Here is a 12,144-nt window from a genome sequence, read left to right as displayed (position 1 = left end):
TTGTGCCCTCTCTGCATCCATTACAACCTGGTGATCCTGAAAGGGGGATCCTTCCATCTGTGGTCCCTTCTCAAGGTTTCTCATTTTCCCCGGGCAGGGGTTTTGAGTTTTTCCTTGCCCTTTTGGGAGCTTAAGATCAGGGGATGCTTTGAGAATAATTGTCAATTTTTGTCTATGTGAAGCCCTTTGAGACTGCTTGTGATTTAGGGCTATACAAATAAACTTGACTTGACTTGACTTGACTAGATAAAAGGCAGTGCAGTAAAACCCGCATTCTGTGAGGTATGCACACAGGGAAAATTCACCCAGACAAGGAACAGAGAGCCAGATAGTAAAGCTAAAAAGCCTTTAGAACTAGTGCACACTGACCTAGCGGGTCCCATGCGGACACCAAGCATAGAAGGGCACAGATATGCACAGTCTTTCACCGATGACTACTCAGGGACCATATTGGTGTATTTTCTTATGTCTAAAGCAGATACAGTACAGGCTACAGAGCGGTTCTTAGCAGACATAGCACCTTATGGGGAAGTAAAATGTATCCGTTCAGATAACGGGACTGAGTTCACAAGTCGAGACTTCCAGACATTGTTGAGGATAAATAGGATTAAACACGAGACGTCTGCACCATATTCTCCCCACCAAAACGGTACAGCAGAAAGAGGGTGGAGAACACTGTATGATATGGGCAGGTGTTTTCTCATAGAGAGTAAGCTACCAGATACGCTGTGGAACTACGCTATCCAAACAGCAGCTTACGTGAGAAACAGATGTTACAATAGACGTACAAAGAAAACGCCATACGAACTGTTAAACGGCAGGGAACCAAATGTATCCAAACTACAAAAATTTGGATCTGTATGTTTTGCTTACAAACAAGAGAAAGGCAAACTAGAGTCAAGGTGCGAGCAGGGTGTGTTCGTAGGTTATGACAAAAACAGCCCAGCTTACCTGGTGTATTATCCAGATACAGAGAAGGTTCAGAAGCATAGATTGGTGAAATTCACCCAAGCAGCCAAAGAGAAGGAAACACAAACACCTGAGTCACATACAGGATGTAATGACATAGAGGTACATCCCAGGGTCAACAAGGATGAAAATGTTGATGATGAATGTGTGTATGTACCAGATGATTGTACCCAAAGTGATGTTTCCAGAGCTCTACCTGACATGACTGAACGTACACCACGGGATAGAGCTACTGAGACTGAGATTAGAAGGAACCCACCGAGAAACAGGAGACTTCCAAGCCACCTACAGGAGTTTGAGACCGAGGACACGGTTGACAAACTGATAACATGCGTGGACTTTTGTTACAGAGCCGTATGCGACATTCCTCAAACCTACCAGGACGCCATAGTGTCATCCAAGTCAAAGCAGTGGAAAAATGCAATGGACGAGGATATGAGATCACTGGAGGAAAACAAGACCTTCACCCTCACCCAGTTGCCACCGGGTAAACAGGCAGTGGGTGGTAGGTGGGTCTATGCACTCAAGAGTGACATTGATGGATCAGACAAGTACAAGGCAAGATTTGTGGCAAAAGGCTACAGTCAGAGACAAGGGACTGACTATGAGGAAACATTCTCACCTACAGCCGACATGACAAGTGTGCGAGTAATAATGCAAAAAGCGGCGCAAGAGGATCTTATTCTACACCAGATGGACGTTAAGACAGCTTATTTGCATGCACCAATTGACTGTGAGATATATCTGGAGCAGCCACAAGGTTATGAAAAAGAGTCTGAAAATGGTGAAAAAATGGTATGTAAATTGCACAAGTCTCTTTATGGTTTGAAACAATCAGGCAGGAACTGGAATGTGATGTTACATACATATCTGAGTGAAAATGGTTTTGAACAGAACCCAGCAGACCACTGTGTGTACACAAGAGAAAAAGATAATGAGAAGGTTATTTTGCTAGTATGGGTGGATGATCTCATAATAGCAGCTAGTAGCGAGAATGTACTAAACAGTGTAAAAGGGATGCTTGCAGACAGGTTTAAAATGAAAGACCTTGGTAAGTTAAACCATTTTTTAGGGATAGACTTTAACCAGACAGAGGGCCAGGTAAAAATGTCACAGAAGAGATATGTAAACAAGATACTGGACAGATTTGAAATGCATAATTGCAGGCCCAGAGAGACTCCTTGTGAGCCAAAGCTGGAGTATTCAGAGGATGCTCAGAAAATGAAAGACCCAAGGAAATATAGGGAAGCTGTGGGAAGTTTAATTTACTTGTCCACATGCACTCGACCAGATCTAAGTTATGTGGTCAGTAAACTATCCCAGCACTTTGCTGATCCAACAGAGGAACACTGGAGCACAGTCAAACATGTGTTCAGATATCTCAAAAACACCACAGAACAGGAGTTACGTTTTAAAAGAAGTGAGACACTAGGTCTAAGAGTGTACTGTGCTGCTGATTGGGCATCAGATGTAACAGACAGGCATAGTACAACAGGATTTTGTGTCAACATGAGTGAGAGGAGCGCTCTCATCTCTTGGAAAGCAAGAAAACAATCAACTGTGGCTTTGTCTACATGCGAAGCAGAGTATATGTCCTTAGCATCAGCTATACAGGAATGTATCTACTTAGAACAGCTGCTGAGAGGCATAGACAAATACGAGTATGCACAAACTAAAGTGTACGAAGACAATCAAGGTACTATTGCACTAGCCAGAAACCCAGTAAGCAGGCAAAGATGCAAACATATAGATATAAAGTACCACTTCATCAGAGAACATGTAAAAAGTGGGAAGATAATCTTAGAGTACTGTCCTACTGAGCAAATGGTTGCTGACGTGTTAACTAAACCAGCTACTAAACTTAAACTAAGAAGGTTTGCTCAGGACATGTTTGGTACTTAAATGTGCATAATGTATTTGTGTTATTGTTTTATTTGGCCCAAAGAGGCAAACTGTGTTATTGTTTTGTTTTTCTAGATAACACAGTGAGTTAAGTGCGAGTGGGTGTGTTAAGTATTATTGTTTATGTCCGCCCTTGGACTCACTGTGTGTATTAAGGTACCAATTCTGTTTACCCTTTTGTTGTTACATACGGTAATGACGTCACTACATTGATGCTACCGGGGAAGAAAGTCCTGTCACAACGGACATGCGGATTGTTGTATGGGATTGACTGACGGAGAAGTTGTTGCGTTTAGCGCCAGTGTGTTTGTTAAATAAATACGCTGTGTTTTCATCTGAAAAGGGAACCACGCATCGTCCTACTTTTCTCCACCACGCAGACAGCGGAAAAGTCACTGCTGCACACCATTTATTTGGTTAAGAAAAAGGAACCCCCCCTTTTTCACTTTACAGGTGCGATCAAGGAAAAAGGTTAAGAACCACTGGATTATAGCACATGCAAAGAGGACTGGTGTTGGCTCGTGAGTGAACGATTCGTTCAAACGAACGAATCGTTTCAGTGAACGAGAGTGAACGAATCACTTCCTAAAGTGATTTGTTCTTTTTTCAGTTCATATGACTTCAACCAGAAAGTGTCGGTAATGCCCATTGAAGCTGGTGCCACCTCGCCGTAAAACAAAACGAAGAAGAAAATGACGTAACTTACCGTTCACTAACTGGTCGTGAATTGCATTTCCCGTTCACCAACGAACGAATCTGTGAGTGAACGAATCAGTGAGTGAGTCATTCGCATTTCCAGTTCATCGTGAGAACGGATCAGTGAGGGAACGAATCCTGACTTTCTCGTTCGCGAACGAGTCAATGGGTGAACTGCCTTCCCGTGCATCAACGGATCAGTCAGTGAACATGTTGCGTCTCCTGGCGTGAACTATGTAAGCCAGAATGTAGATTTACGACTTACTTATAGTAGGTTTTAAATAACGTGTATGCATATATATGCCTAAATATTGTTATCCAATATATCGACTGCAGTTTCACGTTAGATTGCTGGTTTGAGATGTACTATTATTGTTATTATTATTATTATAAACATTTATGTTATAATTTGTCAGGTGTTTTATTCCTTGTTTTCATATTCGCCAATCAAAACATAAATATCTGACATTTGGTTAACTGCTTTATATGACAATATGTATATGTGATTTACGTTGTTATACGAGTTGGTGCCCCCCAAAATAACAAATGTCGGCATAACGTTTTTTTTCTCAACCTTTTATTCAAACACAAACACATTCGGTATATTAACATCATCAACTACAAGCCAACAACTACAAAATTAAAACATCAATGTCGGCATAACGTGTGTCGGCTGGCAATGGCATAGCCGCAATGCTGTCTGTCACTTTTATTATTATTATTATTATTTTAACAAACATTTATGTTAAAACTTGTCTGGTGTTTTATTCCTTGTTTTTATATTCGCCAATCAAAACATAAAAATCAGACATTTGGTTAACTGCTTTATATGACAATATGGATATGTGTTTTACGTTGTTATATGAGTTGGTGTCCCCAAAATTAACAAATGTCGGCACAACGGGTTTAATTTCCTACGTTCTCTGTCTCTGGGGGGTGGTTCCAAGCCTTCCAGTTCAGCTGTCACCCGTGATTCCACGCCCCGCTCAGCTAATAACACGCCCCCACGCCAGATTCGGGTCAAAAGTGTGCAACTCGTAAAGATTTGAGCCAGAAAAAAAAAAGATTTGAATCTGAAGTTGAACCTGAAAAAAAATATGAATCTGAAAATATAAAACACGCAACTGAAAAAAAAATACCTCAAATCTTGAACAATAAATTGAGGTCAAACCCAAAAGTAGTTTATTTAAAAAAATATATATATACCAAAGTGAAGCAAAACTATTTTCAACTCGAAAACAACTTTCAAACAGGTATTTTTATTTTGAATACATTGTTTTATTTTTCAAGTTTTAAGCTCAGCATGTAAGTTTTCAGGTTAAAGTTCTATTTTTTCCAAGTACGAGGTTGTTTTTTCAAGTATAAAACGTTTGACCCCAATCTACCTCCATACATCTGTCGTTATTGTCATAGCTTCGAATAAATCTCAGAATCTCTCATTAAAGAAACTACGTTAAAATAGTTTTTAAATTAATGCTACCACTGCGTAATATACTGAAATATTACATTAATAAATGTAGATTTTCGCGGTATTAAAATGAAATAGTAAATATTAATATTTACTATTTTATTTTGGTAAGGATTATTTTGTATTCCCCAAATACTGGTTGTGTCCCTACCATCCTTGTATAAACCTACGCCCTTTCTTTTTAATATTTTCTTTTTGTCATTGCATTATGATTTCCATATCTATGAATTTCTCTTGGAGACGGAAATGAAGTGAGAAGTGACTCTCTCTGTCACTTCTGATGCCACCCCGTCGAGTGGCGACGGTCAGGTTTTTAAGCACTCCCCGACACTCACGCCTCACTTAGCCCGCCCCCCTGAGTATCACTGACGCTGCACGCTGATTGGTCGAAGGCTGAGGGACGCGACATTTGAATTTGGACTGGATTTCTACTCGATTTGGCTGCTTATAAAGTTGCTTTTTGCCACTTTTCTCGGACCTTCCCCGTGCACACACTGGCAAGTTGAAGAGCCACAGCGACGACACGAGTTCAAAGGACGAAAAAGGTCAATTGAAAAAACGCAAAGTTAACTTTTTTTTTTTTTTTTTGCAAAGCTCACGTGGTAGCGGACGGTATAACGACGTCACAACACGTCGCCACCTCCTGACTTCTGAAATTTCAACAGCAAACAACCAAGTGAATAAAAAGAAGACACGCGCACTGAACTGAAAGGCAAACAAATGTGTAAGTATGTGAGAGTATGTGAGACGACGAGGATACTGTCGTATGTCACATGACGTTTCTGCCTGCTTTCCGACTTACTACTCTAAACTCTACAGACAGAAAATGGCACTTTTGCCCCGTCCCAAACAGTTTTTCAGACGGCTGCAACAACATTCTATTCAGCATGTCGCTGCAACGTTTTTACTGCAATGTCACCTCACTTCTACAATTTTACACTTTTGCAATTTTACCTGGGGGTGGCAGCAGGTTCTACTGTGGGGGCTGTTATGTATGGCAAGCAATTTGATCATTTATTCCATATCCTTGATATTAGACAGTGTTTTTCACTAGTTCGGTCTTTCTCAACATTAGTTGGACATTGAGCCACACGAGTTACGCACTTTGTCTTACGAGTTGCACAGAAACTCTAACCAGTCACTCATTTTCAGCAACATGTAAATTAGTCAAACGTGAATTATTCCAACATGTTAACTAGTGACCTATGATTTTCTGCAGAAGTTAGCTAATAGGAGCTGAAATGCCCACCAGTTAACTAATGATAAATAAAACACTGACAAGTTAACTAGTGCAAGCCCATTGAAGCTGTGATATCTAACTTGTAGAAAAATTATGGTTGACTAGTTATACCCCAAATTGTGCACTAGTGCGACTTTTTCACGTAACCAGTTCTACTAGTGAGGTAAAAAATGTCCCGAATAGAACTAGTGGATGCCGACTTTACAGAATTATGGGTTACATGTCTGCTCGTGGCGGCTCGGTGACGCACTGGGTAGCACGTCCGCCTCACAGTTAGGAGGGTGCGGGTTCGATTCCACCTCCGGCCCTCCCTGTGTGGAGTTTGCATGTTTTCCCCGGGCCCTCGTGGGTTTTCTCCGGGCACTCCGGTTTCCTCCCACATCCCAAAAACATGCTTGGTCGGCCGATTGAGCGCTCCTGATTGTCCCTAGGTGTGAGTGCGAGTGCAAATGGTTGATTGTCTCTGTATTTCCTGCGATTGGCTGGCAACCGGTTCAGGGTGTCCCCCGCCTGCTGCCAAATGACGGCTGGGATAGGCTCCAGCACACCCGCGACCCCCGTGGGGACTAAGCGGTTCAGAAAATGGATGGATGGATGGATAGACGGATGGATGTTTACTCATGAATGCACAGACCACTTTGCTACGCACCATCTATTTTGACTTACAAGCTAACTAGTGAGGCTCAAAATGGTACCTTAGTAAACACGTTCACTAGCTGGTGTAATTTTAACCTCACTTGTTAACTAGTGAAACATGTTTTCTTTCTTGTGAACTAGTTCAGTCCAGAGTGACTAGTTAATTGGTGACGCAGATAGTGAACAAATGAAAGGCATTTTGACTCACTAGTCAGACCGAGTGAGTCAGAAAGGAAAATCCCTTTGCATTTACTAGTTCATTAGTTAACATTTTGAACCCCACAAGTCAGATAGTGAGGCTGGGAAGATCCCAACTAATGGTACTAGTGGACATATACCTTACTAGTGAACTAGTGAGCAATTCTGAACTTGACAAGTTAAATAGTGAGATAAAAAAAAAAAACATAACTGGTGCAACCAGTGTACATTTGCATTACTATGTCAACATGTAAACTGTAGGATGTGACCACCAATATCATGTTCCAACATTTTTTACTCATCTTTTTAATCAATTTGCTTGTGACCAATAAAGAAATTACACTGTGAGGTCAAAATGTGACTGTCACATGCGCGTAAAATGTCTTTTTAGCTTACATGTTCACTAGTAAGTCAATTTTGAAGCTTTCTAGTCAGCCTACATTGCCCACGATGCATAGGACAGGAAGTATTACCTTTGAACAGCTAATTATGATGCATTTCGTCCGAGAAGGTTTTATTTTGCAAATATTACTGTTGTATGTAGGTCTACAATTACTTTATTCATTTTAACTGCCGCGACTATGCATTTAATTTAAAAATTACTATTGTATCTTGTTCTGCAATTTTTATTTTTTTTAAATTTATTTTAACTGCCGCGACTATGCAGTTAGGATGTGTGCATAAACGAAAATAAATGGGATCAGTCACGTGATGTCCGAAGTTCTTTTGGCGGGGTGTAGGACACAACCTTTTTGCATTTTGAATATATGTTATGCATTTTCATTTCATGAGACCAGGATTATGAATGGTCCTTCCCTGGAAAAAATAAGCATTTAAAGCAACGGTTATTAGAGTGACGAACACAGGTTGAGGGGTATGATTCTGATCTCTCCTATAATAGGGAGCAGTAAAAGTTTTAAATTGCAACTGAGCTTCTCAAACGTAACTTGTGACTGTCGACAATTAAAAGTGATCTTTTTTGCTAACAATAACAAGTGATAAGAAGCTCAAGTAATCAGTGATGACCAGTCCTGGCAACCTTGGCTGCAATTTTACCCAGCTACAGTTGCAACAACGTGAGTGCCAGCCGAAGCACAACAGCGACTGAACATGAGCTCGCAGAGAGTGGGTTTTCCTCCTGCTCGGACAGGCAAATACACATGCTGGTTTGTAAATGCATCCGTGTAACTTAAACTATTAAACCGGAAAACCCGCGGTCCAATAGGGCGTACTGTCCCGTGTAGAGCAGAACAAACGGATTCAATATTTTGTCATGTAATGTTGTACCCTTGTGGTCTTCAGGCCACTGTTCATCTCGAATCCTATTGAGGCTTTGGACAAGTTGAAGTTGAACAAGGTCTCTAGTCTAAACAATTCATTAGTGATCGAAGTAGTTCAATGAGTTTGATTAGCGATTAGTTGTTGATGACTCGATTAATTGTAGCACTTGTAAAGTGGACATGCTATTGCGTTAGCTCTTTGTTGAGTGTTGTTGTGTGTCTTTCATGTACATATGTATGCTGTAGTCAGCCATGTACGACATGACCAAATCATGATTTGTTGTCCTGTTTGTGGTCAGCATCATGCGCCACAACTCCTCGTCCAGCCGAAGAAAAGGCGGCAATCCGCGCCGCCGTCCTCCGCAGCCACTGCCTGGGCCATCCCCCGGTGTGCAATGCACATCCTCTGCGGCATCCCCCAGAGGGCGCCGTCCGCCGCAGTCACCGCAGCGGGCATCCCCCAGAGGGCGCCACCCGCCACAGTCACCGCAGCGGGCATCCCCCAGAGGGCGCCGCCCGCCGCAGTCACCGCAGCCGGGCCCATCTGGGAATAGTGAGCTCACTGCGCCGTTGTCCCATTTTGATGACACGTTCCTAAAGGTTTTTGTATTTCCAGCTCAGCCACCTGCGGCGCCGCCCCCGTTGCCCACGCCGCCCAGGAGGCGAAGGTACCGGCCAGGGACCAAGGCCCTAATGGAGATCCGCAAGTTCCAGAAGAGCACAGAGCTCCTCATCAGGAAAGCGCCCTTCTCTCGCCTGGTAAGGTGTTACCAGCTCACACGTTAGCCCATAAGCTTGTTAGATCATTGCCTTGACATGTAGCCACCCTCCCACACACCCAGGTCCGTGAGGTGTGCCAGTCATATGGCAGAAGTGCCCTCAGATGGCAGGTCTTCGCCCTGATGGCGCTTCAGGAGGTAAAGTCGCCGGGGAGGTCCAAATGTCAGACTAAAGTCTCTATCCTACTGAGCGACCAAGAATTGATTACTGCATTTTCGTTATGGTTTGTTGAAGGTCGCAAACGTTCGACAAACAGTGACCAAACGTTTGGCAAATGTTCACCTGTACTTTTCTTCTACGCGGGGGAAATTTTGATCAGGGAGTTTTTAACATGTTCAAAATTTTATTGCGACAAGAACTTCCTAAAAAGGTTGGTGAACATTTGGGACATTGAACGATCCCTGACCAACTCTGGCGTGTACGCAAGTGACAATCAGTGATGCCCCATTTCCGCCTACCGACTCACTGCGACCCAAAATACTGCGCTGCCCTTGCCGACGCCGGACGCAGTGGGACACTCGGGCCGGCTCACACATTGACGACTTGTTGGGATCTTTACAGGCGGCTGAGGCCTTATTGGTGTTGCTGTTCTCTGATGCCAACCTGTGCGCCATCCACGCCAAGCGGGTCACCATTTTTCCCCGCGACCTCCAGCTGGCCCGACGGATCCGCGGGCAAGATTTCTGATTAAGATGATAGCCGCGTGGTGACTCAAACGTTTCACAGTGACCACTCGACACAACCCAACCTTTATAGTAGAAATCGACTTAAATACTGTTGTTTGCAGTGTTTGTGTTTTATATATAGTGAAGTGTTTGTGTTTTATATCTAAAGTTATGTGACAAGAGTGGATAATTTCTTGGCCCTGCCCACTTCTTCACCAGGCAGCCAATTATGTGAGTGCTAAGCTTCACTCTGTAGTGTCATCCACGCGCGTCACCGTTTTTCCCCGCGACATCCAGCTGGCCTGATGTACCCGCGGGCAAGATTTCTGATTAAGATGATAGCCCCGTGGTGACTCGTTTCACGGTCACCACTCGACTCAACCCAACCTGTATAGTAGAAATCCTCTTCAATTACTGTTTGCAGTGTTTGTGTTTTATCGATAGTGCAGTGTCTCTGTTCTGTATATAAAGTTATGTGACGTGTGTTCATCGTGAGACAAAGTATTTTCATTAAAATAAAAATATTTCTAAAAAACAAAATATATACGGTACTATTGAGAGCTTACCTGAGTACATTTTTTTACATCAGAAAAATAAATATTTCAATATTATTGTGCGGTTAGTTGTTAATCTTTATATGAATTGAATGAGCAAACACTAACAAACAAAACTAACTTATCTATTGAGGCATAATATTACATTACAGTATCATCATATATTGTAGTCGACCACTCCAGATTGCCCGTAGGTTGTGGTTTTGAGCTCGAAAGGTTGCCTGTGTGCCCTGCAATTGGCGTTCGGGGTGTCCCCCGCCTACTGCCCGAAGTCTGCTGGGTTAAGCTCCAGCATACCAGCGAACCTTGTGCCAAAAAGCAGTTCAGAAAAACGATGGATGGATGAATAGATAGATAGATAGATGGATAGATGGATGGATATTATAGTACAGTTATTTTCTTTATTACGTTGTGTCGCAGACCCGAGCCAATCTGAACTACCGAGTCAATGTGGTTGTCAAGCCTGAAGCCATCCGTGTGTGAAATAGGGTAATGCGATATAAAGTCTTTAAAAAAAAGTCCCAATGATCGCCACACACACATCTGGGTGTGGCGAAATTTGTCCTCTGCATTTAACCCATCCCCGTGTGATTTTGATCCATCCCATGGGGGAGAGGGGAGCAGTGAGCAGCAGCGGTGCTGCGCTCGGGAATCATTTGATGATCTAACCCCCCAATTCCAACCGTTAATGCTGAGTGCCAAGCAGGAAGGCAATGGGTCCCATTTTTATAGTCTTTGGTAGGACCCGGCCGGGGTTTGAACCCACAACCTTCCAGTCTCGCCCACTGAGCTGTTTTTTTTTTTTTTCTAAAACATCCATCCATCCATTTTCTGTACCGCTTTGTCCCCACGGGGGTCGCGGGCGTGCTGGAGCCTATCCCAGCCGTCATCAGGCAGTAGGCGGGGGACACCCTGAACCGGTTGCCAGCCAATCGCAGGGCACACAGAAACAAAGTGCACAATTGGCCTACCAAGCATGTTTTTGGGATGTGAGAGGAAACCGGAGTGCCCGGAGAAACCCCACGCAGACACGGGGAGAACATGCAAACTCCACACAGGGAGGGCCGGAGGTCGAGTCGAACCCGCACCCTCCTAACTGTGAGGCGGACGTGCTACCCAGTGCGTCACCGAGCCGCCCCTTTCTAAAACAAAGTAAAGAAAAAAAAAGATCCACACTCTATTCCAGAAGGTGGCGGTAATGCACCTAAGGTTGTTTGCTACCGCTACAAAACAAGAAGAAGACATTACCCACTCTACAAGTAGCACTTGAAAATAATTGCCGTGTCAAAATTCACAGGCAGAATGTTGTTGTAACGTCGGTGTGTGTTGTGAGCTCGCAACATGAACAACGTGGCTTCATTTGTGTTGATTTGGAGTCACGTCACCTCTGCCGGTAAGATCGCGAACTAAAGCAAAAATGTTAATGAATGTTAGAAACACACAGTCCTAGTAAAGTTTTCGAACAACCTTGGCGCACACGGTAGCTTGTGTGTCCTAACCACAGCTAGTTTCCAGACATACCTGTCCGTATGTTAAGACATGAAATCAGGCATCAGACTTTTGAATAATCATGAATTTGCTAATGCCTCCATAGCCATAGAAATGAAGTCAGGCATCAGCCACAACGTCATTTCTTATTCGATGCTGGTTTATTACCGCTGCGATGTCATGAAAGGGAGGTTTGCATCGTAGTCGGTATTTTTGGACTAACACTAACGCTGATTAGCCATGTCACCGACTTACCCAAAATGCTTCT

General features: G+C 43.2%; 2 protein-coding genes across 9 annotated transcripts in view; both read left to right on the top strand.

Annotated features, from left to right (window-relative positions):
- The first annotated feature begins 5,386 nt into the window (after window positions 1-5,386).
- On the top strand, window positions 5,387-10,374 carry LOC119124074 (histone H3-like centromeric protein A). Of its 8 annotated transcripts, XM_037253724.1 has the most exons (6): window positions 5,766-6,032; window positions 8,689-8,942; window positions 9,006-9,148; window positions 9,232-9,306; window positions 9,731-9,894; window positions 10,199-10,374. In XM_037253724.1, exons 1-5 carry the CDS (start codon window positions 5,809-5,811, stop codon window positions 9,854-9,856), a joined length of 822 nt encoding a protein of 273 aa, XP_037109619.1. In that variant the 5' UTR covers window positions 5,766-5,808; the 3' UTR covers window positions 9,857-9,894; window positions 10,199-10,374. The 8 variants fall into 8 exon arrangements, with proteins under 8 accessions (XP_037109623.1, XP_037109622.1, XP_037109621.1 ...); XM_037253728.1 differs by lacking the exon at window positions 5,766-6,032 and adding an exon at window positions 5,387-5,580 and having other exon boundaries at window positions 8,685-8,942; window positions 9,731-10,374; XM_037253727.1 differs by lacking the exon at window positions 5,766-6,032 and adding an exon at window positions 5,388-5,580 and having other exon boundaries at window positions 9,731-10,374.
- A 1,248-nt stretch (window positions 10,375-11,622) lies between these two features.
- LOC119123962 (major histocompatibility complex class I-related gene protein-like) overlaps window positions 11,623-12,144 on the top strand; it is a 106,194-nt gene continuing 105,672 nt past the window's right edge. Inside the window, exon 1 of the mRNA XM_037253382.1 lies at window positions 11,623-11,781. Coding sequence (XP_037109277.1) covers window positions 11,730-11,781 — 52 coding nt within the window. The 5' untranslated portion in view covers window positions 11,623-11,729. The remainder of the gene's footprint in view (window positions 11,782-12,144) is intronic.

Source organism: Syngnathus acus, chromosome 6 (genome assembly GCF_901709675.1).
Source record: "Syngnathus acus chromosome 6, fSynAcu1.2, whole genome shotgun sequence".
NCBI lineage: Eukaryota > Metazoa > Chordata > Actinopteri > Syngnathiformes > Syngnathidae > Syngnathus > Syngnathus acus.
Note: the sequence above shows the minus strand (reverse complement) of the source record. Positions and strands in the feature narration are given on the sequence as shown.

Coding starts and splice junctions, on each gene's coding strand:
- LOC119124074 (XM_037253724.1), top strand. CDS start 5,809: ATGACGTTTCTGCCTGCTTTCCGACTTACTACTCTAAACTCTACAGAC. Junction 6,033..8,688: donor TGTGGGGGCTGTTATGTATG/GCAAGCAATTTG, acceptor GTTTGTGGTCAG/CATCATGCGCCACAACTCCT. Junction 8,943..9,005: donor GCCGGGCCCATCTGGGAATA/GTGAGCTCACTG, acceptor TTGTATTTCCAG/CTCAGCCACCTGCGGCGCCG.